General features: G+C 43.9%; 1 protein-coding gene across 1 annotated transcript; it reads left to right on the top strand.

Moving 5' to 3' along the window:
* Positions 1-27,603, top strand: ST6GAL1 (ST6 beta-galactoside alpha-2,6-sialyltransferase 1). The gene is made up of 6 exons (XM_056850002.1): positions 1-28; positions 12,529-13,228; positions 15,764-15,861; positions 20,682-20,783; positions 23,208-23,382; positions 27,316-27,603. The coding sequence occupies exons 2-6, from the start codon at positions 12,580-12,582 to the stop codon at positions 27,555-27,557; spliced, it is 1,266 nt and encodes a 421-aa protein (XP_056705980.1). The 5' UTR covers positions 1-28; positions 12,529-12,579; the 3' UTR covers positions 27,558-27,603.

Raw genomic sequence — 27,603 nt, 5'->3', positions numbered from 1 at the left:
TGGAAACGCTATTATTCACCAACAGCAGGTAACAGATCTGTGATCAGATTAAGGGTGCACTTGGGAGAGCATACCATTTCCAATAAGATTTCATTGTCTTGATTTAAGGGAATTGTTGCTAGTAATCATTCCTTTAATACTATAGGGATGTAGGATATCATGTTAAGGACCTGTTTCTGATTTCATTTATTTGATTAAACACAGGGTTTAGCTCCACATAATTTCTGAGGTTTCAGTTAGTTTAATTTCATAGAAAGACGGGTAGTTTTTCACCTGTGTCAGTCCCGACGTTGATAGCACTTGTTTGGTTGTCTTTTTAATGCATGGTGGTTTACATTGAGGTGGTTTGACACCAAAGATAGATGGAATGCCATGAAGTATTTCAAAGAGCACATTACAAATGAACATATATCATATGATGCAGAGTTCTACAGTGTTTCACACAATGGGAAAATTGTGCCTGACTGCTCCTTCGTATTAAAAAATAATTCCTCAAAACCTTTGTCCACATTTAAAAATGTCTGGGAGGCTTGTCTCGAACTCTTTCCTGGATGTGCAGGGTTTTTTTAAATAATAAATGAGAAATATGTAGTTCTGCACTTGTGATAGTACAACCCCAGTCACTTCCATAGACTTAATCTCAATGAGTATACTGGTCTTCATTATTATATTGTTGCTTGCATTGGGGCCCATTAACATCACTTAAACTTTCAGAGGTAAATGTTATGTGGTTGCTTTGATCCCCTTTGTCGTTTTCTTGGGCCCCAGAGCTCCATTTCTCCTTGTCATAGACATCACTTCTCTGCCACTGTTTTCTCTTAACATCAGAGAGTACAAGCAAGATCCCAAAAGAAAGTTCTTATGGTTGTGTTGCTTTTCACTCTGATTCAAGCTTAAACGTGCATGACCAGGGGAAAGGACTTTGAGGAGGGGGGATCCTCCAATCTGTTTTTGCCCTGAGAACAGGCGTGGACAACCTGAGAAAGTGGCGAAGGTCTGACATGGCATTTTGATGCCCCCAAGTCCCTCATCCTCTGGGGACACCCATTTTTGTCGTGGCTTGTTTCCCCTTTTTCTGTACACATAGACCCCTCAATGTAGGCCTAGATTGATTGAAGGAGCCTGAATTAAACACATTAGAAAGCAGTGAGTCACACTAAGGAGAAAGGAATGCAGAGCAACTCCTCTATCGGTCATGCAAATACCCACCCTAAGAGGGATTCAGTTGAGGGCCATTTTCTCCAAGGACCTAGGAGCCTCATCCCAGACAATTTGATCCTGACAACCCAGATCTCCAAAACTATAAGCAATGGGCCAATTCCAGCAGTTTCATCCAGATCTCAACCACCAGACAGGAAGATTTCTGCCCTTCCCCAATCATGACAAGTACCTGGCCATATCTAACTTCCAAATCTCTTCAAGGGAACACTTTAGACATTCATGCAAGAGAAAGCTCCCCTCCGCGATAAAGACAAAGGATTTCTTTTCAGACTGGCTCATCTTTGAAATATCCTGTTTTTTATTATTACCCCATTCCAATGCCAACACCCCATTCTCTCTATTTTTTTATTTTATTTTTGCCATTAAGTCACAGCTTACTTATGGTGACCTGCAGGGTTTTCAAGGCAAGAGACATTCAGAGGTGGTTTACCATTGCCTACCTCCACGTCACAACCCTGGTATTCCTTGGAAGTCTCCCAGCCACATACCAGGGTTGACGCTGCTTAGCTTCGGAGATCTGATGAAATCAGACTAGCCTGGGCTATCCAGGTCTTTAGACTCAGCAAAACGGTATAAAGAGTCACCCCTTCGTCCCACTTTTTGTAGCTGGTTTGGGACTCATCCTGTTACCCCAGCCACTTTTGACCTCTCGCTTCTCTGCTTCACACATACCCACACGGTCTCTCCAAGAGCAGGCTCATATGTCTCATTTCCCCCCCTTTTAGCTTTATTCCCCAGTAGGTAGGCAGTTTTGCTAGGGAAAGATGTTGTGTTGTATTTACTTGACGTTTTCCTTTTTGTAATTTTATTTTTGCTCTACCATATTCCATAAATGAATTTGGCTTCAGTTTATAAAATAAACCCCCTTCTATTTAAGAGTTTTTTTTCTCTTGTTTTTACAAGTATTGACCTGAATCTGGACCTTGGTATACACAGGCTAGATCCTCAGTGTTGCAGTACCCAAAATACACGTGTTTGTTCCACGCTAGCAAGGGGACGACTGACACATGTAGGCCAATTTGGGTAAAAATTTTGAGTACCTCATACTCTCTAGTAAGAAGCCCTCCAATTCAGAAGTGTCTCAGATCCCTGCTAGACTTTCACGTCAACCTTTTCATGTCAGGTTTTTGTTGGCTACTCCTGAATTTGGTTTGCATACAGGGACCATTCATTTATGCAAGCTTTTAAAGGGGATTTTCTTTTGTTCCCCATGAAAGCCCTTTTGATTTTTTCCTATATCCATTTAACCACCTAATTCCCTTTTCTTCTTCCAGACTATTGAATTAAAATGATATTATTTTTAGGCAGCCTCAGATTGCCCTGTCAATCCTTAACTGGTTGCAGAATGAATAATAGGAATTTACATGGCTTCTTAGCAACCGTGAAGAAGGAAGGGGAGTGGAGGAAGTAGGGATGCTTTTGTCCGCCGGGCCTGTGGCTGATTATGCTGGATCCATAGTCTATAGACTGATCTTATTACACCATTATACAAATCATTTCCCATTATGATTCATGTGCTAATATAACACTGACAGACTCAATGTAGAATGCCTTCGGACTTGCAGGGTAAGAAGCTAATAGGAATGCTAGTTACTGAGCGTGGGTTAGAGGAAAAATAACAGTCTGGAGAGCTGGGAAGTCCATGTATGGCAGATAAATGTGACTTGGTAGCTCAGAAGAATAGGAGTAGGTCCAAGTCAGTCAAAACTAACCTTTAATATTCTAAATGCTGAACACGTTGGAAATGGCATAAGCTAAATAGGTGCCATATCTGCAGATACCCTAACACTGTGGTACTCACTCCATGGCTTGCAGAGAGCCACCTTTGTATTGACCATCAACCAAAAGAGCCACGTAACTACTGTGTGCCACCCCACCAAACACCCACAATATAAGCTGTAACTATTAACATTAAATCTATAACTAGAACTTGTTATTACCAGATTATTTCTGAGCATGGAGAGTTGTCTTCGCCACTGTTGAACCTTAGCCAGCCCTTGTGTCAGTGGCAAGAGGGGAAAGGCTTCCCTTTCACATGAGGTGCAGCCCCTCAAGTGAGACAGTGAGATTGCCAAGGCTCCTGGACAAGAACAAGCTGGCTGTGGAGAAAGGGGAGTAAACCCGCCGTCACCACCCTGCAGTGGCCAGCTCATTCTTTTCATTGGTGCCATGGTGGTGGTTTAACTCTCCTCTGTGTCCAGCTTGCTCACTTTCCCTACAGCTGTCTGAGTGCTGTGATGAGATGGTTAAGGCTGCAGAGAAGGGTGGAGGGTTGTTGGAGAGGATGGACCCTTTACTTCCAACCCTGGGATGAGGCCTACTGCTTGGGGAGGCTCACAACTCCCCAATCCTCCAGCCCCTGTTTCAGCAGCCTTTTCAAGGTGGCAACACCTGCAAACCGTAAGCCTTACTGGGCAATGGCCTTCCCTACTTTCCTGAAACATGGGGCTGGTGCAAAAACGGGGAATGGAAGAGCCACAGATGGCATATCAAACAGCCACATGTGGTTCCTGAGTAGGGTTGCCAACCTCCAGGTACTAGCTGGAGATCTCCTGCTATTACAACTGATCTCCAGCTGATAGAGATCAATTCACCTGGAGAAAATGGCCGTTTTGGCAATTGGACTCTACAGCATTGAAGTTTCTCCCCTCCCCAAAACCCGCCCTCCTCAGGCTCTGCCTCAAAAATCTCCAGGTAATTACCAACCCTGTTTCTGAGCCACTGAGTATCACTGCTGTAACGCAAATAAAATAAAGTTAAATAAAAGATCAGAAGGCACAGATGACTGTCTCCTGTATGTTTAACCTTTATCAAAACGGAGAACAGAAATAATTAATATAGTACAGGCAGCTATTTTTAAGAGTGTACTTTGAATACACAAGTCCTGTTTTTGCAGTAATGTACTTACTTTCAAACTGCAGACACAAGTACAGGCACTTCCATTTCAGCAAAAGGCATTGTGGACATCTGCCAGGCGATGAGGATATCAGATAATCAAGTATTTAAATAATTGCTTAGAATGTTTGTTTTGCAGATATTGTTCTAAGTCAGAATGTTAATGGTGTCAGTTTGGATGACAAATAAATGTTGCTAGATTAAATCTTGACATGGCTTTCCCAGATGTCAATGTTAGCTGAACGCACTGCACTAGAAAGAAAGAAAAAACTGGTCCTCTGCCATTTCTTCCTCATATTTATTTGGTCGCACAAAAGTCCAAATGCGATACAATCATTCTCAATAGGGCTGTTGAAATTTTTTTGGGGTAAAATTCGGATTCGGCAAAATTTGGCCCGTTTTTATTCGGAAAATGCCAAAGTCTGAACTCCCCCTATTCGGATCCGTGAAATTCGGCATGAAAATCGGCGTTCGCAAATAAATTCGGCCAAATAATGCCATTTAAGCACATTCATGGCTTTCCGCAGCTCTGGGGGGGGGGCATTTTTGGAGTTAGAGGTCCCACACTTTCAGTGTAGCTTGAGGGGACCCTTCTTGCAAGAACCCCCAAGTTTGGTGAAGATTGAGTCAGGGGGTCCCGAGTTATGGGGTCTGGAAGGGGTTCCCCCTGAGTTATGGGGTCTGGAAGGGGTTCCCCCCCCTCCGCCCATTGGAATGAAGGGGAGCCAGCAATCCTTAATGTGCATCAGAGAGCGGCAAATCCAAGGCAAAACCTCCCATTGTTTCTGGGGCAGCCAGAGAGAGACTCACCGACCCACACTGACCTCCAGACGAAGGTGGCAACCAGTGAAAACAGCAACAATCACACTCGCAAAGAGGAGATCAAGCCCCCCCCCCCACCAGGACAGGTCACTCCCCCTTTGGCTTCCCCCCCACACACACACACACACGCATAGTAGAAGCCAGTCCATGGCTTCTAAGAGCCGATGTAACTACGCTGAAAGTGCATCCAACAACGCTCAAAGCATAAGTATACAGCGTTACTAGCATGGGTAACGTATCTTTTCATTTCAACACAGCCAAAGTTCATCTTATAACGCTACTAGCGTAAGTGCGAACTTCGCAAATTCCGTATCTTCAGGATTAATAGATTTCACTTGCAAAGAGGCAATCAGACCCCCCCAGGACAGGTAACCCCCCCCAAATCACACTCCACAGAGGCAATCAAGCCCCCCCAGCAGAACAACCCCCCCTCAAACCGTTACGGCTCGGCTCAGCCCCAAACAAACAAACCAAGGAGGAGGAGGCGCGGGTGCCAAGCGGAGGGAGATTCACGCCGCAGTGACTCAACTCCAGGCAAGGGTGGCAACGGGCAGAAAAAGGCAGAACGCACACTCCCGCAGAGGCGAGCGAGCACCCCCCCCCCAGCAGAACAGGCAACATCCCACCTTTGGCTTCCCCCCCAACCACAGAAACTGCTTACACACACACACACACACACACACACACAGAATCTGCTTTCCCCCCCCACACACACACACTCACAGGAGAAAAGGTATAGAGAAAAACCCCCAAAATCAAACTCTCTTCCAGCAGGAACAGGGAGAAGTAAATCCAATCCTATTCTAGTAAGCAACTCAGCTCAGGATCTCTCAGGAACAGCTCCACCAAAATGGAAGGAAATGAACTTGGGACTGGATGGGAGGGACTCAGGAGTTTTTATACTCTTCTCCTGGCCAATTCAAAAGGGAAAATCCCTGCCAGAAGAAGATCCAGCTTGGCCACCGATTGGCCGCGGGAGAATGCTGATTCGGCGGGCGCTGAAGTTGTATGAATTTATCCGGCGTCCGCCCGAACTCGCTGAGTTCGGCTCGTTGTTTTCCCGCCTTTTTTGACTGGCTCTATCCGAACTAGAAACCGCCGAATCGGGGAAAATGCGGCTGTTTTCCATGTCGGATGGAACTGAATCGACAACCCTAATTCTCAATTTCTTGAGGTCTATAAGGGAAAGGGATGGAATGACTGCAGCTGCATTTAGAGCAGAGCTTCTTAAAGTGTGGGTCGCGACCCCAAATGGGGTCACGTAATTGAATCTTGGGTTCGTGAAAAGTCGCCACCCCCCCGCCAAGCCCCCCCTAAACCAGGGATGTGAAACTGGCCCGTGGAGCTGAATCAGCCAGCCCCCACTCCCTTTCCGGGCTCAGCGTGGCAGCCCGGGCCTCGCGTGCCCCCAGCAATCCACCCCCATCAAGTCCTGGCGCAGCAAAGCTGCCCGGACCTCACGCACCCCCAGCAACCCACCCCCGTGTTTTTCTAGGCACAGCAAGGCAGCCCGGGCCTTGTGCACCTCCAGCAACACACTCGGCGCACCAGAGGGAGGAAGGGGGGCTCTTCTGTGCGGAGCGGTGCTTGGAGGAGGGGGAGCGTAGCCCCCACCCGCCGGACTGCTGGGGCTGACAATGTAGGGGCTTTGCGCTCAAGTGACGAGGGGAGAGGGCTCCATCGCCCCCCGCCTCTCCCCCTGCAAATGTTCCCCAGATTTTCTCCTCTGCTCTTTCCAATACCTGCGCAAAAAAGGGGGCCTCTCTCTGCCCTTTCACACGTTACATTTCTCCACTTGTGTTTTGAAAAGAGCAGCTCTTGCTCAGGCCTGCGTCCACCACAGAAATCTCTAGATATTTCCCAGCCTGGAGCTGGCAAACATACTTTGCTTAGAAGGCACAGTGTGGGAACTCCGGAGTGGACATATGGGGCCAATTGGCAGCTTAGCTCAGGGTTGTGTTTCCAAGAGTGGCCAACTAGATATCTGTGGGAAGCACAAGAGCAGGACATGAGATTCCAGCGAGGTAGACCTGTGAATATGTTACAGTAAAAGAAACCCCCCCCCCTCCCCGAGATGTTTTGTGTCTCCTCTTAGAGGCTAACACTTAAAGGGCAGAAGTTTTCCTGGCTGCAATCATGGGATGCATCATGCTTAGAAAACTGTGTTAATCACCACGAGACTCCTTTAATATTGAATTTAGAATATGCTCTAATACCCATTTCACATGGCCTCAAAATGTCCCTGTAATTGGTAAAATTGCAAAATTTTCTTGGGGGTTTGCAGTGCTCAAACCCCCAGCTGTAAGGGCTCACCGGGCTTGCCAGAATCTATTCATAGCCTACATTTTGGCAGCTAGATCCTCAAATCCTTCGTTGGTGTATGGCTTAATAGGCTAGAGCCAATTGGAACCATAAAAAGACATCTGAATTCTCAATTCAGGCTGTGCTCGTCTCACTTGTGCATTTTAACACCAAAAATCAGATTTTCACCTCTTTATCCTAACAAGCCCCCCGATGACATTCTACCTTCCTATTATTATTTATTAGTTAAATTTATAACCCACCCTCATTTCCAGTCAAAGCCAGGCTCAGGGCAACTGTCATGATCCTAGGCCTCAAGGGCGGCCTACAGGCCCTAGGGAGGCCTATATTAAAGTATTTACCAGGCCTACATCCCCCAGGTACCCTCTGAGCCTTGTGATTGGTAGAAGAGGATTTGGAGGGAAGGCTAGGGCCAATCGGGGGTAAGGGAGTGGTGCCTGGGGAGAAAGAATAAAAGGCCTTGCCTGAAAAGGTGGGGGGGTCACTCCTAGGGAGCAGGGCTGGGGAGAGGCTGCTGCAGACGGAAGGATCCCTCATCCAGGAAGGGGTGAGTTAGCCTGAGGCCTCATGCCAGGAGATAGTGCCCATGTGCTCAGCCCATCTGGGAGCACATCAGTAGGATGGGATATTATTGTTAATGCCTGTCCAATTCCCTCCCCCCCCGCTTTTTTGGAGAGCATTAATAGGCTCTGCTGCTTTTGTCCACTGAGGTTGAGTAAGTAGGAATTAATTATTATGTGTATTCATGGAATCCATAGAGGTCTAAGCATAAATTGTAACCTTAGTTAGATACAGAGCACTCAAAGGAGTTGAACTGCCCTGGTACCATTGCCTCTTCTCTTGACATACTCTTAAAACAGGAGGACAGTTATTCACTCTTGCTGCACTCCTTTCAATAAAGTTAATTACAAGCAAGTAGAGTTGCTGGAACGCTGTTTATTTGATTTTGCTGGTTCCGCTTTGCAGCCTGGGAGTAGTTTAATAAGATGGACGATAGATAATTTCTAGTCTCTTACTTTTGCTGTCACATCATATCTGCCTACGGTGACTGAAGGCAAGAGACGTTCAGAGGTAGTTTGCTATTGCCTGCCTCTGCATGGTGACCCTGGTATTCCTTGGAGGTCTCTCATCCAAATACTTGCCAGAGTTGACCCTGATTAGCTTCTGAGATCTGATGAGATCAGGCTAGCCTGGGCTATCCAGATCAGGGCTTGTAGTGGTAACATGAAGCTCAGTGGGCCTTAAGCATAGTGGCCTTAAACATACTTCTGCCATTTTGTACTACATATTTAAGTGAAGCAGCATTCTCAGCATTGACAATTGTAAAATCAAAATATAGATCAACTCTGAAAAACGTTGAAGATGCTCTACGTCCTGCAGTATCAAATATTCAGCCAAGATTTAATTCTTTATTATAAAAATAAACAAGCACATCCATCTCATTAGTATGCAAATTTGTTTTCATCTGTAATAAATGGAATGACCCGGTGCTTGCACAGGGGACCTTTACCTTTTTTTATACCAAAGAATTGTTTTAAAATAAATTTCTTTATGGTTTATTATCAGTAAATGCTTGATTTGTATACCTATTTTATATACCTGTATACCCAGGGTCCCCTAAAAATTTCTCGGGCAAAATGGGGTCGCCAGTGGAAAAAGTTTAAGAAGCTCTGGTTTAGAGCAAGAATATGATAATATTACTGCCACAGCAATACTGTAGTGCCACAAAAAGCTTAGATCACAATAACGTTTTAGTCTTTAGATGCTACCGGACTGTGTGGTTAAGTAATACACCTTTTCCTATAAGATGGGCATGTGATGTTAAATCAAGGGTGGTGTCCAGGGAATTGTTCGTATAAGTTGTGCTCAGCTCCAGATTTGCTGTGTTGTCTTCTGAGAGTCGAAAGAGGTTTAAAAGCCAGTCTTCGAAGCAGGATTGCTGTGTAGTGCCAGCTGCTTAATAAATGTGTTATGAGCACTGTCTGTTCCCATTGCAGATTTCTGCAGTTTCCTATGATCTCACTGAGGTTCCGCTGAAGTTACCTTCAGACTCTCAATGTTTTGTGAAATCACCTTTTCCACAGCTTCTCATAAACCATGTCATTTTAAAAACGGCAATGATGATCTAAGGCAAGCACTGGGAGTGACTAGACCAGGAAACATCAGTTCTGTTTTAGTTAATGATGTTACCTCAGATTTTAGAAACAAGCAAGAATATGAGCTTTTTAAAAATTAAAAAGCACAGCAGGGCAATTATTTCTGTTGGTGCACACTTTTATATTCACATCGATTAATGTGATGTTTTAGGGGATGGAAGAAGAGCATGTGACTGTGGGTAATTTTACATCTGACAAGAAAGTACCACAGAGTATATGCAAGTAACTAATACATCTCTCTCTTCATATTTTTATTTATTTACTTGTATATTTATTTAAAACATATTTATCCCACCGTTCCACCTAATTAAGGCCCTAAAAGTGGTGAACAACAATTAAAAATGTTTCTAGTATAACATTTGAGGTGGAGATTGTGGAACTCCCTGCCCCAGGATGTGGTGATGGCGGCCATCTTGGAAGGCTTTAAGAGGGGAGTGGACATGTTCATGAAAGATAGGGCTATCCATGGCTACTATTTCACCTACTATGAAATAGGTGTTTGACAGCACCTATTATATTAGGTGCTGTGAAACACAGGCAGGATAATGCTGTTGCAGTCATCTTGTTTGTGAGCTTCCTAGGGGCATCTGGTTGGCCTCTGTGTGAACAGACTGCTGGACTTGATGGGCCTTGGTCTTATCCAGCATGGCTTTTCTTATGAGATTCACAGATCTCCTTCTCCATAATTGTTTTTTTTTAATTTAATAAACATACAGCTTTCATACAACACACACTCCTAAACTTCATGTCTATAACAAGATCCTCAAATAAACAATGAAGCAGTCCTAATACAATCTGTGTCATCTAATATTATTCTTTAAACCTGCACAAACACTTCTTTAATTAAACAGATGTATCAACAATTATTCTCCAGCCTATATTTGGTCTAAGTTATTTATCTTGTTTAAAATTAAGTAGACTTAAATTATTAATACCAGCAGTCAATGTTCTTATGCTAGCTTTAAAACCACATATTTCTTCATATCACATCTACTGTCTAATATTGTATCTATTTATAACAACCTATAGATCATAGTGTCTAATGATAATGGAAATATATATGAATATATGTATATTATATATGTTTTTGTTAATAAAAAATTATCTAGCATTATTTTTGTAATAACATTTTTCTATCTACACCTCTACACATATATTACTTTGTTACATAATCAAAGTACATCTTCCAGTTCTTCTGGAATTCTTCCATCGGACGTCTGTTCACTAAATTTGTTAATTTGGCCATCACTGCATATTCTGCTAATTTTCTTTTTGAAATTTTTATATATATATATATTATTCCACAATAATCCAACATATCAACAAGTAAATAATATTCTTTAACATTTAAAAATAAACAAGTATTGTTGTTGATAACATTTTAGTAATTCAAACAATCTGTTGACCTCCCCACATCCTCCACCATCGGTAATAAATTGTATACTCTTCTGCCAAACAGTACTAATCTCGTTATTGTATTATGCCCAAGATATTTATAAAGATTGCAAAAAGAAATTAGATCAATGTATAACCCTTAAACCTCCCCATTTGAAATTCATTTTCACAGTAATTTCTCCAAGCCTCCCATTCCCCCAAAACGGCATATTTTCTTTCTGGTTTATTAAAGCTTTTAGTTTCGCCATTTCTGTTAATTCCAGCATCTTTAATATCCAGTCTGTTTTGCTTGGTGTTTCCGCCATCTTCCACTTAGCTGCATATATCAACCTCGCCGCTGTGGTGGCATAAATCAAAAAGGTCCTTTGAGTAAAGATATTGTCCGGTATCATACTCAATAGCATCATCTCAGGTGTCTTAGGTACATTTTGCTGTAAGATCAGTCTTATTTCATTGTATATCATATCCCAAAAGTTTTTAGCTTTTTCACATGTCCTCCACATATGGTGGAAAGAACCTATTTCTACATTACATTTCCAACATTTTGGTGACATTGAATTATAAGACAGTGCAAGTTTTTTTGGTGTTAAGTACCATCGATACATCATCTTATAAATATTCTCTCTTAACGACTATGAAAGTAAAGGTTTCATATCTTGTGACCAAAGTTTTCCCATTTATGTAACATTATATCATGTCCTAACATTTGTGCCCAACTAACCATAATCTGGTCTTGTTCACAATAAAGTTCTAACAGTAACTTATACATCTTAGATATTAAATGATCCTCTGTATCCAATAAAAGTTTCTGAAGAGTTGATATTCTGCTAATTTTTCTTGCCATTCCTCAGTCGTTGGGATAACTTCTGCTTTCCAATGAAACGCAATTGTTACTTTTGCCGCTGTTAACATATATCTTAATAGTTCTGTTTTATTTTTATCAGTGGTTGCTGGAAACTGTTGAAGCACATATTGTTTGCATCATGGAAACACCTATGCATGATGCCTTAGCCCAGCCATGAATACTTTCAATGAAGGCTTGCACTGCAGTGAAATTTCTCTACACCAGATTCCAGAATGATGTAATGGCTAACACTATACGTTTAATAATTGTATTGAGACAACCTTTGTGCAAATTGAGACAACCTTTGTGCAAATGGGTAGACACCCAGTTGAGACAACCTTTGTGCAAATGGGTAGACACCTGTGAACATCCCTGTGCTTGACTGAAGACTGATTATGTTTTTACTAGCATCCATTCAAATATTTAAGAATGTTTTATACCTGCAGATGGTCAGGATGCTTGCAAAATATATACCCTCAGATGCCTGGCCTCCTCCTCCTCCTCAGTTCTGAATAGATTAACTTATTTTGAGAGTCAACATGGTGTAGTGGTTAAGAGCAGTGGTTTGGAGTGGTGGACTCTAATCTGGAGAACCGGGTTTGATTCCCCATTCCTCCACATGAGTGGCGGACGCTAATCTGGTGAACTAGATTTGTTTCCCCACTCCTACACACGAAGCCAGCTGGGTGACCTTGGGCTAGTCACAGCTTTCTCAGCCCCACCTACCTCACAGGGTGTCTGTTGTGGGGAGGGGAAGGGAAGGTGATTTGTAAGCTGGTTTGAGTCTCCCTTAAGTGGTAGAGAAAGTTGGCATATAAAAATCAACTCTTCTTCTTCTTCTTTATTGTGTTTCTTGTATGTTTGTTTTTTCAGGTCCAACTTCCAGCCTGAAGTTGATCTTCCCAACCTGATGTAGCATACATTATGGTTCATGTTAACTTGTTTAAAAAATGGATGTATGTCCTTCTTGCATTTCTTATAGTTCTGTCTATTTGTGTATGGAAGGAAACACGAAAAGGTTATTATGTTTCTTTAAAAGTAGAAAGCTCAACTAAGCAAGTACACATGATACTGTGGAAATGGAATATTCCAAAACAAGGAAACATCCAGCATAAAGCGGACAATGATTCTAGCACGGTCTTTTGGTCAACCAAAGCATCCCACATCAAAACAAAAGAAAAAAATTCTGTAACACAAACAGGAAGTAATTTAGTAACAAACCCCCAAAAGCCAGCAGGTTCCGTAAAAGTGTGGAACAAAGACACTTCATCCAAAAATCTCTCCCCTAGACTGCAAAAGGTGAGGAAAAACTACCTGGCTATGAACAAATACTATGTGAATTACACTGGACGAAGAAATGCTGCTAAACTCAGCCCTGAGAAACTGTTGTGCCAACTCCGGGAACGATTGGATTTTCACATGATACAGGCATCAGATGGTCCTTTCAATACATCAGAATGGGAAACCTACCTGCCAAGGAGAAACATCAGCATGGAACTGGGACAACTGGGCCAGTGTGCAGTGGTGTCCTCAGCAGGATCCATGAAGTCTTCCTACTTGGGACCAGAAATAGGTTTGTATTATCGTTCTATAATAACAGAAGCAGCAGAGTATTGTTCTTTGACATCTTTGACTTCTTCATTTTCACTTTTATAGAGTCAGAATGAAAACTGAATGTATATTCACTGGGTGTTCTGGTATGGCTATTCCCCCACCCCCACCCAGTTTTCACTGACTACAGATGTCTTTTAGGCACTGAGCATAGGAACCGTCTGTAAATTGGGGATAATAATAATACTGACCTACTGATGAGCTGTTGTAAGGATTAGTGAGATAATATATATGGACAACAGTGGAACAGGCTTCCTTGGAGGTTTTTAAGAAGAGGCTAGATGGCCTTCTGTCAGCAATGCTGACTCTATGACCTTAGACAGATCATGAGAAGGAGGGTATCTTGGCCATCTTCTGGGCATGGTGTGGGGGGAGGTAGTTGTGAATTTCCTGAGTTGTGCAGGGGGGTGGACTAGATGACCCTGGTGGTCCCTTCCAACTATGATTCTATGATAAGAATGATAAGATCAAGCCCATTTGTATTAGGTCCAAGCTGCCCCGTTTGACAGGGATTGCGGTGGGGCTCCCCAGTGGCAGAAAAGGCAGATGGCAGCAGTTATCAGCTACTGTTGGTACATCACAAGTTGTATTAATTTGGCTAATTAAAGGTCTTTGCCAGCATGAGACTAGCAGCAATGTAGCCTTTTTCCGGTATTACTTGCGTTTATGGAATAATGGTTAGGGAAGTGTGATTTTTCTCCCCTTTGTTTTCTGGCAGCCTTGGGGAAAAGTTACTTCTTAGCAAATAAGGTGGCAAGTTTTTCATGTAGTCTAAAATGTCTTTATGTGGGGGTTGAGTTGTGATAATAAGAAATAATCTTTTCTAATTTTACTTACTATTTCTAACTCTAGATGACAGCCAGAATTATGTGGCCGAAAGGAAATGAGAGAGAAGAAAGTGTTTAGCAAACGTTTTTTGATATCGTTGTGGTAGTTTGGGTGGCCTTTAGTACTGGGATGCTTCTTAACTGAGCAGTCAGATATCGTTGGTTGGTTATCTGTTATTTCACTGCCATTGCACAGTGTCAAATTATGACGTCGAGAACGTGAAGTAAAGTAGCAATCTGTCTTTTGTGTTGTATTGCATTGAGGGGTCAATGGCAATGGTGAAAAGCTCTCTGCTCCCTAGCCTTCTGGGAAGCATAGCATGGTGCATGTCTCTTTCTCCCTCTCCTTCTCTCCCTCTCCACAGATCCTTATGGATCTTGCCAGAGAGCTTTTATCACATCCACTTCCAATTCACCCATAGTAATCTCTCTTCTCCTACTCTTAACTCGTGACATTTCAGAACACACACACAGTTATCCCCATGCCATGAATCTTAGGCTGAATTTTACATGGAGGGTTTCTTGCATTGTAATATAATATAGTGAAGGAATGCAGATGATGCTGTCCTAGGGTTGCCAACCTCCAGGTGCTAGCTGGAGATCTCCCGCTATTACAACTGATCTCCAGTTGATAGAGATCAGTTCACCTGGAGAAAATGGCTGCTTTGGCAATTGGACTCTATGGCATTGAAGTCCCTCCCCCCAAACCTCACCCTACTCAGGCTCCACCCCAGAAACCTCCTGCTGGTGGCAAAGAGGGACCTGGCAACCCTACACTGTCCTCCGTTATTAATGATAACATCAGTGTGTCTACACCCATTGTTTTCACGCATGTACACTGCCAATAAGACTCTTGACACCTCCAATTGTGTAGCATGGTATAAACAGAACCCTTCCTCTACAACAGGGATGTTGAACATAAGGCCCGAGGGCCAGATTTGGCCCCCTGAGAGCTCTTATCCGGACTGCAAGCCAGCCGAGGCAGCAGCCCTCCCCCCCCCCTCCCCAGACTCTATCTGGGCTGTCAAGTCATGGCCCAGCCCAGCAAGTGACATTTATGTCATATCTGGCCCTTGTAACAAATGAGTTCAACACCCCTGCTCTACACTCACTCTCCAGTAGGCACTCTGCATAGTACAAACAATAACACATGCAGAAGAACAGAGATAGATTCAAGGGAATTGGTCTTCTTGTCGGGCAGGAAGGGGGTGTATAACTCCTTTAACATCTAGCTAGAATTCAGAGCAGTGGCGTTGCCCTTGGAACTGGGCCTTGTGGGAGCTACACGGTCCCCACCTAGTCCTCCTCTCTTCCTTGTTTTATACTACAGAATGTCTGACATGTGAGTTTTCATGTCCTTTCGTTGTCTGCTGCTTGTGGGAGTGGGGTTCTCTCAACACAGATGCAGCATGTTACTGTTCTGTGGTTTGAGATAATAGCAGGGGAGGAGACGTTGGGCAGCTGCTGTTTTAGTGGTAGCCATGTGGTTCCCACAAGCTACAGTTTTAGTTTCCTATATGTTTCATGAACCCAATCACCTCCTGCTAAGAACTGTGTTTACCCCAAATATTATATAGGAAATTCTGTGGTTGGGAATCTTCAACAAGAATGATTCCTCTTGCTTTTGTTCTCTCACACCTTTAACACGCTTTGTTTTTTGCTGTTTTCAGACAGCCACAATGCAGTGTTGCGTTTTAATGGGGCACCTACCAAAGGGTTTCAGGTTGATGTAGGGGTAAAAACGACAATACGTCTACTCAATTCCCAGGTAAGTCTGCCTGGCAGATGCATACCAATGAACTACAAAGGGGGATGCGTTCTGTGGGTTTTAATAAGGGCCTAGCTTTTTGCTAGGCAGACTTGTCTGTGATACAAGGATTTGTGAGCAAGAATAGCAGCAGAATGTAGAGGAATTGGTGGTATCAGCTCTTTGGTTGTGTTTGCACAAGAATAGAGGCTCTGGAGATAAAAGGACTGCCTTTAACCCTGCATAACAGAGGCTAAAGTGCCAGTTGCCCTGAAAAGGACAACAAAGAATTTTAAAAAGCACCACCTGACAAAGAATTTAATACATATGCTCTATAGGCCTTTATTTATACCAGCTTTATATACTTTATTTATACCAGTTGCATAGGTATTTCATTTGGGTTGTATCAGATAACTGAAGCTTTTCCTTTGCTTTGCCCTTTCCTTCCTTTAACAGTACAGCTCCTAGCCAATAGGCTGTGAGCTAACCAAACTGAACTGCTAGGCAGAATATTTTTTAATTATTTTATTTTATATAATTTATTTTATCACATATAAGTGTTCTTTAAATTCTCCTTGTGTCTCTTAAATTCAAATAAACCCAAAATAAATTTCACTACTGGAACCGTGATGGCTGGATCACAACCTCCCAAGCAGAAATTGTAGTTTATTAGCTACAGGCATGTCTATGTCAGGAATTAATGGCTTGTTTAGCTGTGTTCTTAAGTGCTTATATCTTGAACTATAAAATAAGATGTGCTCCATGGTTTCGATAGAACCAGTTCCACATCCATCAGCCTCCCTCCCATGCTACAAAGGTAACCTTGGGTCTTCTAGGATGCTGTGGCACCTCCCCACGCTGGCACTGCTGCAGTTGCTAGGAATGGTTACACTGGCAAGGAAGAAGCTGGGCTCCTTTCACATGGCCTTGAAGTTCTGACATTAGCCAAGGGGCATCCCTCCCTACCCCTGTTTAAAAGGTAATGTGAGAAAGGGCCAGCAAATGGACTGCAGGTAGATGAGGAACTTCCACGTGTGATGTCTTAACCCAAACACCTCCCTAGTGATAAAGGAAATAGAGATACAAATCAGGTTTCTCCATCATTGTTGATGCAGAATACCTTTTAGTGAGAGTGCTATATAAATTCATATCAGTCTTCTGAAAAGTGAAATTCAAAGACTAAATCTAATCATCCCACTTTCTCTGGAGAGAATATTTCTTTAAGAATGTCCACCACTGTAAAGTTTCTACAACTCTGTGTCCGCAGTTCTGTTTGGATACATGAGGTTACCCAAGAGATTCCCGTGTTCACTCCAGCTGTCCCCATCAAACAGCTTGATTGATTAGAGCAGCAGGAATAGGTGAAGCCCTCTGCCTGAAGGCAAATGTGATGCCACAAGCAGAGCAGCTGAAAACTAATCTTTTCTAAGGCACCTCACTTCCACAGCTGTGTGAGCTGCGCTGTGGGGAATGTCTTTTTCAGTATTCTCTCCCTGGGTGGGGAAGGAGAGTAAATCCATTCTATTGGAAAGAGCAAGAGCTTTAAATACAGGGTGAATTGAAGATTAGTTGATAACACAAAAGTAGAGTTCCCTGTGGGTATACAGCAATGTTCCTTAGTCAGTGTGATCGCTAATACAGAACAGAAGCAGTAAGTGAGAATGAGCAGGCAAGTCAAAGCCCAAACAGTTATTTGCCAGTAAAACCAGCAGCTGATTAGGATTAGTGCAGTGGGGCAGGATGGGTAAATCTAGTAGCAGTTATGTGGCAGCTGATAAAGAGCAAGATAGGAACGGAGATATTTCATGGGAGCAGGCTGGCAAAGTTGTTTTGAGTTGTTGATGCCTAGCGCTCGGCTAAAAATAGCCAGAAGCACTTGGGTGATAGGACGTTAATAAGGCAGTTGAGTTACTGGATCAGCAAATGCATTAGAGGAAGTTTGTGAGAAACTGCCCTGTGCCCTACAGTGCACTGGGAGCTGAAACTGATCAGCCCACAGCCCTTCAAAGGCCCGCCTCCATTTCCCCTACCCCTGGCCAACAACACATGCCAGATTGTATCTTGTGCTTTTTTTATTTGCTGTGGTGTAAAAAACCAATGGTTTTTTTCAGGCTTTGTACTTTGAGCAAGCTTTTTCCGAGTTGTCTACTGAATGAACTCTGGCATGTTTGCCACACAGTCCACTGGCTGTGTCTGTTGGCCCACAACCACCGCATGTCAACTGACACTGTGACCCCAACACTCTTGAAATAGCCCTTAGTAATTACTTCTTAACAGCAGACAGGTTGTTAGTGTACTATTCATTGTGAAAAGGTTTCACAATTCAGTGACTAGTAATCTTCTTTTGTTGTCCTCTCCTGTTGATTCAGCGCAACTTCAAAGTCCACTGGCCATCTGATACAATAGCCACTATTAACTTACAAGCCTTGTTCATTCATCATTCATTTAAGACCAAAGTATCAGCAGGTCTCTTCTCAGGCAGAGAACTGAGGGCTTAAATGCTGTTGTAAACAGTTGGTAACAGGCACACAATAACTCCTTTTTCCTCAGAGTATGAGGGAAGTGTGCATTACATGTAGACACATGTGCATGTGATGTGAACCATATTTGAAGAAGAAGAAGAGTTGGTTTTTATATGCCAACTTTCTCTACCACATAAGGAAGAATCAGCCTGGCTTACAATCACCTTCCCCTCCCCTCCCCACAACGGACACCCTGTGAGGTAGGGGGGCTGAGAGAATGTGACTAGCCCAAGGTCACCCAGCTGGCTTCATGTGTAGGAGTGGGGAAACAAATCCAGTTCACTAGATTAGCCTCTGCCTCTCATGTGGAGGAGTGGGGAATCAACCCCAGTTCTCCAGGTCAGACTCCACCTCTCCAAAAAACCACTCCTAACCACTACACCACACTGGCTCTCCTTGAAGTTACCACAGCTAGATTTGAGTCCAATAGCAACTTAGAGACCAACAAGAATTTTGGGGCATCAGGTTTTGAGAGTGAAAGTTCCCCAGGGAGTTTTGACTCTCAAAAGCTTATGCCCCAAAATTCTTGTTGGGTCTCTAAGGTGCTGCTGCACTGAAATCTAGCTGTTCTACTGTAGACCAACATGGCTACCCCCTGAAACTATCTTCATGTTCACAAACACTGCATCTCTTGACAGCTACGTAGTAGGAACTGGTTAGACTAGAGCCTCTGGCTACTGATGGCAGACAAAATGCTGACAGGTAGTTTGTTAAGGCCGCAAACCGACACATGCTAAGAACAGGCTCGTGGCACTGTGTGTTTTGAGCTCTCTTTAATGTGCAGGTTAATGTGGCATAGCAGTGAAGCCACCACTGTATATGCTAGGAGCAAAGGCTGGCTGCCTTACTTCCATAGCACCCAGAATTAGGAAGAGTCTTACTATTGATAATATCCTCCTCCTGCAGCTGCCTCCTCTGGAGCCTCACTCACCCAATCGCAGCAGCAGTAAGAAGCGGGCAGGTAAGCCAATGGGATTGCACTCTTGTTTGCCCTGCCTCTCACAGCTGCCTCCTGCTATGCTGCTGGGTGAGCGCAGGGTCAGCAGAAGGAAGCCCTGTGTTGAAAGCGCTCCTGATAAGGTTCACCCCCAGCATATTGCCCAAAGAATGTGTTCATAAAGTTATGTTTGAGTGTTCTCTGTTCAGCAGTCATTTGGGGGACAGACGGGACAGTATGACTAGTCAGTATCTCTAGCAGTTGTGCTGTGCTGGCTTCACAGGTCTGCTACAAAGGCATGTTCATTAAAGAGAGAGCTCAAAGTAGATACAGAGACCTGTGGACCTCTTTTATCTATAGTCTGTATTCAGCCTTAATCTGTTTCAGCATGGCAGTCCCTACCTTCTTTCCTGCCTCTGTTTTCTCGCATTGGTGAGGTTCTTCTTATGAATGTTGCATGCTCAATGAAACTGTGTTTAAATGGCCCAAACTAACAGGCACTATGTAAAGAACCCAATGGGCTTACAAGTACATATACATTATGTTTCCTTATTCTGCCTTTTGCTATCCAGCCTGGTTTGAGAGATCACTTTATCTCTCCTGTTGTCCATGGCTAGATCTGTGTGGATTCAGAGATACGATTATCACTTACCATGGCCAAGTAAATGGGCCACTTCTCCCAAAAACACACACCTTTCATTTCAATAGCAACTGCAGCTAAAAATGAGTGATTTTCATGAAACAATCCCAGCTACAGTTGCATCCTCTGAAACCATCATATATCTAATATCTAACTATGAAATCATAAGAATAAAAAAATTCACAAGGAGGGGGGACTAGTCAGGGATATAGAGTTTTCTGCAAACCTGGGGAAAATCTAAAAACACAAAGGTGGTGGGATCTGAACAACTGCAGGTGCAGGGTTTTTGTTTTGTTTTAAGTTGCAGAATGGTGACCAAGACTACCTTGCACAATCTCAGCCACTGTTTTGGATTGCTGAGGTGTCGCTGGCAGTAGCTAGAAGGCTGAGAACAAGTCACGTACGCTTTCAGCCACACCTGGACAGCAAAGACCCTGGCTGCCAGGTGATTGCCAGTGACTTGGGGGTGGAAGACATGTCCTGTATGCCTCCAACCCTAAACCATCACTACTTGACCTGCAGGGTCTTTAGTGGTGGCTGAGAGATGAAAGCATACAGGACACACTTTCGATCCCAAGCTACCACTGATCACCTGGCCAGCAAGTCAATACCCCACTGGGCCAGGGGCTGGCAGAGAAGGGGATTTCCCCTTCCCTGCAAGTCCTCAGTCTGTGCTGTTTGATTTCCGTGTGCATTTTAAACAGGGAGCTCTGTATTAATCTGTGTCTCTTGTAATTCTCAGATTCTGACTGTTGAAGAACAAAAAGTTATTACAGACCCACAATATAACACTGGAACCTTAATTGTGTGGGATCCTGCACCCTATCATGCAGATATCCATGAGGTAAGACTGAGCTGTGTAGAATAAGTGTATAATGGTGTATCAGATCCGATGTTAGGGGTGCCATGGTTTGGCAGGGGGTTAATCCAGGAAAAGCCTGATTCTGTGGATGCTCTCAGTCCATACACAGGTCATTCCTGTAGCAGTTTTACAATGGGTTCTCTCCATTTTCATTGCACAACACACATTGCGAGACAGCTAGCAAGGAAGGACATCAGAGCCACAAAGCTTGGGGAGACTCAGGTGCGCAGTCGCAAGAGCCAGGTCTAGGTAGCAAACAGATAGAAACTGTAAAATATTAGTACTGTTTAGGCCACTGTTTTTTGAGCTGGAGTCTGGGGATCCATGGGAGGAGGCCTTGAGGGTGTTCCTTCTCATGCCCATTTAGCTAGTATGAAAAGAGTTTTCTAGGAGAGAACTCTCCAACTCAGGGAGACAAGCAGAATTGGCTTCCTCCTCTTTTGAAGGGTCAATCGATCAATCTTTATTACAACAGTCATAGATCAGCACAGCTCTTCACAATTTACCACTGAAACCCTTAGCATTACACTCTACCTACAACTTTTGAAGAGTCAGAGTTCATTCATCTGCTGCTACCCACAGTCACTTCCAGAGCACTTCAAGCCCTAGCTAGAAAAGGCACTAACAAGCAATCGCACAGCACTAGGCACTCCATTTAGATGAATAGCATCAAGGGATAGAGGGAAGTCCAGAAGCCGCCATCATATTTATTTCTGGTATAAAATTAAAATGGCTCTCGTTATATTTCCCAATACAAAGGATTGCAACGTAGTGAAAGATACCAGTTTGCGACCATAGACAATAAATAGCCAATGGTGGTTTTCACCTAAATGCCAGAAGTTCAGGGTTCATGTCACGCTGATCTTTTTCTGTTGCTCTGAGCAGCTCTGCAAGTTTAAAGTAGTGTTTATTTTTTTTCAAATACTGAATCAGACCCATCAAAGTCAGTATTGCCTACTCAGACTGGCAGCTGCTCTCCAGGGTCACAAGCAGGGGTCTTTCTAGCATGGTGTAGTGGTTAAGAATGGTGGTTTGGAGCTGTGGACTCTGATCTGGAGAACCAGGTTTGATTCCCCACTCCTCCACATGAGCAGCGGATGCTAATCTGGTGAACTGGATTTGTTTCCCCACTCCTACACATGAAGCCAGCTGGGTAACCTTGGGCTAGTCACAGTTCTGTCAGAACTCTCTCAGCCCCACCTACCTCACAAGGTGTCCGTTGTGGAGAGGGGAAGGTGATTGTAAGCCGATTTGATTCTTCCTTATGTGGTAGAGAAAGTCGGCATATAAAAACCAACTCTTCTTTTTCTTCACCTGCCTGCCTAGCCCTTTAACCGGAGATGCCAGGGATTGAACCTGGGACCTTCTGCATGCGTTTCCCCAAAACCAGGAGTGCAGGAAAGACTCTTTGGTTACTGCATCATCTCCAGGGACTGATTCACATCCTGCCTTTTTCGCCTCCCTCAATCCATGGGTGTTTGCCTACACTCCCTAACCTCTGGCTTAGTTTCCAGGAGGTGCTATGGAAGGGGCTGGAGGGCCAGCCTTGGGTCGAGATGAGATGGTTCTTAGGCTTCTTTCAACACCAAGATACCACATGAGTGTCAGGGCTAGTCTTACCATGAAGCGGTGTGAAACCGCCACTTGAGGCATGAGATACTGTACAGGGTACCATTTTACTACTTTCAGTCTCTGCTTTCTAATCCCCCCCCCCCCCAAAAAAAAAAACAGAAGCTGTTGTGGCAGCAGAGTGATAATGTGAAAATATGCACAGGGGAAAACAACATTGCACGCCTCAGAACAGCTGCCTCTTTTTCTCAATGTCTTTGGTAGAGCGTTAAGAGATTATAACCTAGGTTTTAATGCACTTTTGCATAGAATTCAGATTTCATTTAAACTAAGCAATTAAGTAAACTCTAGTATAATTAATAAAGTCTGGGTAGGATTTCGTAACTACTGTAAGAAACAGATGTTTGCTGCGTTCCCCTCCCCCCACCCCCAGCAATCCCTTCTGTCTGTTCTTCTCCTTTCACCTCTTTGCTGCAACCCCCAACCCACATGTATGTTATTTCATGTAGCTCTTGTGACCCCTGGAACCTACTTTCTGGGGAATCTGCTGGCAAGAATGAGGCATAGCAAAGATCCATATTCTTCCCACTGGTGGGTTCCAGTCCTCTTATTTTAATGGGGAAATACCACTTTAAAAATTATCAATCCATCTCCATCTCCAGCCGAAGATATTTTGGCAGCACTGATCACCAGAATCTTTTCATCATTATCATTCTTCTGCCACAACCGCTTGAGTATTTGGTGAGACGGTATATTTTTGAGCACATAACCTGGATAACTGTATTTTGAGTATTCATAGAAGATTTGACATTATTTTATTTTATTTTTAATTTCTAGTGGTACAGAAAACCAGATTACAGTTTCTTTAGCAGCTACAAAAAATATCGAGACACACACCCAGAGCAACCTTTTTACATCCTGAACCCCTATTTGCAGTGGCAACTTTGGGATATCCTTCAAGAAAACTCACCAGAGGATATCCAGCCAAATCCACCCTCTTCAGGAATGCTCGGTATGTTATTTGCCTTTACGAAGTCCTTGCCTTAGTTTTTGTTCTAATGTGGGGTTGGATCCAAAGGTGCTGTTCCGCCAGTGTAAGAGCACTTAGAGCTTCAGAACAGGACTTCCATTGTCAAAGGAGGCAAATGACTTTTGTCAGTTCCCCCTCGTGATGCAGACCCCTACTTTGCCCCTCATGCTCTTTGTGAGGGTTCTCTGCCCCTCTCCCCACAGAGTTTAGGGGGCTCGGTGGGCTTCAGGGAGAGTGGAGGAAATGCTGCTCTGCTAGCACTTTCCACCCATGGTCCTTTGAATCCAACCTACTGCATTCCTGCTTTTTGCAAAAGCAACACAGAACTGATTTGGGGAGAAAAGCAGGTTTGAAATATTTAAATTGATCCATGAATATTTAAACAATTAGGGTGGTTTGCTATGGCTGGCAAGCCAGGTGGAGCTATTCAGCTCTTCCCTGCTTTACTTAAGCATAATAGCATGAAAAAGAGTAAAGTGATCTGTAGTGATCATAATTACAGAGGGCTGTTCGATCCAGCCAACACTTCCATTCAAACCTTGCCTCATTTCCCTCCTTATGGCAGACCCCATGCCACATGCCTTTTGACTGTGCTGGTTCCATGATTTCCCAACGTAGCCTTTTTGGTGGTGAGAAGGGACCTTCTTCTGAAAAACTGGTTGGACCCAACCCATAGTTTGGAATACAACTTTGCCTCATTTGTACATGTTCTAAATTGATTCATATTATCAAACAAAGATTCTGCCCTTGTGCAGAATGTAGTTTTAAGTTTTAAGGCTGTTTTTTTTCTCCAGCCTTTTCTTCAGATCCACGCCTGCTTAGCTTTAGCAAGCTTGCTATAGTGTGATCTCTGAGCCATAGCCCGGGGCTGGGACTGTTTACATTATGTACACTTTTCACTGCTAAGCAGACATTAACATTGCATCTGTTTCACTGATGTGTGCCATTGCAGTCAACATAAATGGACTTAATGAAAAAAATTAAATGGCTACAGATACGGTAGGTCCACCAGTGACTGCTAGTCATGATATCTCACATGCAATCTCATTTTTCAAAGATTTCTTACCAGAATCAGGGGATTAATAGCAGGAAAGAGGTAGTGCATTTGCAGTCGGCTCATTAAACCTCTCTGACATTTCAGTCTGGTGGCTGTCCCCAGATAAGCTACTTGATCTGATCCAGCATGGCTGCGACTGGGGACAGAGACTTACCCCTAACTGGCAGCTGCTGCAGGCAGGGGAAGAGGTCATGGCCATGGCGATGGAGGCATTTAATGAGGCACTGCTGCCTCGGCTGAGAGGTTGCTGTGGGAGAAGGTGGGGCAGCAGCATGGCTTCATGGAGAGAAGAGCCCGATATCTCGCAAGGGCTGCAGCTCTCAACAGAGGTCAGAGGGGCCTGGGGGGTCTCCAAGGTGCTTCACACTCTTCAACAGGGCTGGGAGGTCAATCAATCATCATTTATTGCAGTCAAATGACCAATTCAACACAGACTTTAAAACTCTACAACATTCAGTAGGCTGGGAGGTCAGCTGAGGACACTTGACTACCAGCTCCTGCCAGTGTGGTGGTTGGAGCGGTGGAGTCTGATCTGGAGAACTGGGTTTGTTTCCCCAGTTCTACACATTAAGCCAGCTGGGTGACCTTGGGCAAGTTACAGCTCTGTTAGAGCTCTCTCAGCCCCACCTACCTCACAGGGTGTGTGTTGTGGGGAGGGGAAGGGAAGGAGATTGTAAGCTGCTTTGAGTCTCCCTTAAGTGGTAGAGAAAGTCGGCATATAAAAACCAATTTTTCTTCTTCCTGGCAATGCAGAGCAGGGGTCAGCAGAAGGACATGTAGTTGGGGTCCAACAATCCTTCTGAGCCAAGGCCACTGGGCCTTCCAGAGCGGAATTAGCCACGGCCTAAAGGAGCAGTTTGTCGCATGCCCCCGCCCCCCCAGGTAGGCAGTTAAGTTTTAGGTGACTAAAAGGTGTCTTTGCACCTTTCAGGGGGACTCTAGTGAAGATCATTGATACTGCAAGCGGATTGCACAATCAGATTCCCTGCTCCCCCCACCCCAGCATTTCCATAAATATAGAACGAGTATACCTGGAACACAGTTTTGCAAGTAGCTCACTTAACCTAACTGTTCTGGGTTCCATTAAATTAAGAGGACCGGTCATTCTTCTGATATTAACTTGAAAACTCAGGCCTGGACGATGGGGGAAGCACAGCAAGTCCCCAAATGATGAGGTTCCCCATGCAATCGACACTTTGACGCTCTGCATTATGTGGGATAGGTATTAACTATAGACCCTTCTTTAGTATCAATCATATACAGAGGTCACAGGCAAAGTAGGACAGAGAAAGAGTACTGACAGGTGCTGTGTTTTATGTCACAGTGCTGCAGGGGACTGGAAAATGGGAGGCTCTGAAGTGTCCCCATCTATACATAATGTTAGATATACATAAATCCTTCCCTGTTGTTCACTTGCCCTAAAGGTTTTTCTGCTTAGGATGAATGTTAAAGACCAGATCGTAACAACAGCCAGCAATACAATAGAAAATGATTTTTAACTATAAGAAGCACATTTCATGCTTCAGTATCCCCATATCTCTCCCACACCCACACCGAATGTTAGAAATAACATGAAACTTAAATCCACGGCTATATAATTTTCTGTCTTAACTAAAGGAGATTTATTTAAAGATGGGAAGAGAAGGGAGAGAGAAGTGGCTTAATTCTTTTGTTTCATTCTGAAAACCATGTATGACTTCCCTTGCATTGTCCAATGCACCACTAGTCTTCACCCTGACTCTCCAAATATTACCCCTAAAAAGTATCTGTCATATGTACATAGATACACACAGGACAAAAACTTTCTGCTTTTTTTAGATGTATAGGTAGGAGTTTTGCATTGCATAATCCAGAAGAGGGCAGTATAGCTTCACCAAGGAAAACAGAATTTATGAGCTTAAGCAATCACTGTTATTTCAATGTGATGGTCCACGGCCCATCAAAGTCTCTCTAATCTTTCTGTGCATGTTCCTTTGGTAATAAAGCGGAACCTATTTCATCCCGGCCATTTCCCAACATACAGAAGAAAAGCTACATCTAGCCAAGTGCTAGAGGGCTTTGGGATTATGTTTAAGCTTTATGCTAGTGATGGATGCAAAGCTTGCTAGGGAGTTTCCCTGTTCCACTTAATAGCTGTCAAAACTAATCGGACCCAAAGGTTAACTGGTTCAGTAGGAGCAGTGCCAGCTAAAGACCTTTTGCTGCCTAAGGCCACCTCCCCCCACCCACACACACACACATTTTGCCCTTCCCTCCACAAGAAGGAACTAATCCTTCTTGCGTTTTTGCTTCCCCAAACAGTGCACAATGCCCTGTGGACTTTCAAAATTACTTCTTCTTGCAAGACTTTAGCCATTCTTTTGGTTGCCGCAGCAACTGTGCTAATCAGCAATGTTGCCAGGAGAACGAAAACGATGACCAAGCTCTCCTGAGGGTTTGGGAAGTTTGACAGGACATGTGCGGTGTGCTATGCTGGTTTTTAAAGTGGGCTGAGGGAGCAAGGAGGATAAGCTGCTTCAGTTCAAAGATGAAGGCAGGGGTGAGGGCTGGTGGGCCAGGGGGCTGGCAACGGGTGTTCAAGACAGGAGGCAGATGCTGCCCAAAATCCACAGCCCGAGATGGCCTCGTGGTAGAGCTGGCCCTGAATAGGAGGCATTGGTCCCTTGTGGCTGATCACATGCAAACTTGCAGTGGAATCCTAAAGCAAAGTTACACCTAGCAAGCTCAGTGACTTCAGTGTTTAAGATCGCACTGTTAATCTAGTCGTTCATACCTTCAGATTAAGTACGTTGATGGTTTTCTAAAGTCTGTCTGCCACTCTGATGCAGCCCTGTGCTTCTCTCCTTTTCTCCCTGCAGGCATTGTTATCATGATGCACTTGTGTGACAAAGTGGATGTTTATGAGTTCCTTCCTTCCAAAAGGCAAACAGACGTTTGTCATTATTTCCAGAAGTTCTTTGACCAAGCCTGCACCATGGGTGCCTACCACCCACTGCTCTTTGAGAAGAATATGGTGAAGCACCTTAACCAAGGCACAGATGAAGACATTTACCTTCACGGAAAAGTGACTCTAAGTGGCTTGAGGAATGTACAGTGTTAGGAGATTGAATCCCTCAAATACTAGGCTCAGATCTGCTTGAGTTGCA

Source organism: Euleptes europaea, chromosome 5 (assembly GCF_029931775.1).
Source record: "Euleptes europaea isolate rEulEur1 chromosome 5, rEulEur1.hap1, whole genome shotgun sequence".
Taxonomy (NCBI): Eukaryota; Metazoa; Chordata; class Lepidosauria; order Squamata; family Sphaerodactylidae; genus Euleptes; species Euleptes europaea.
This window is presented reverse-complemented; position numbering and strand designations above follow the sequence as displayed.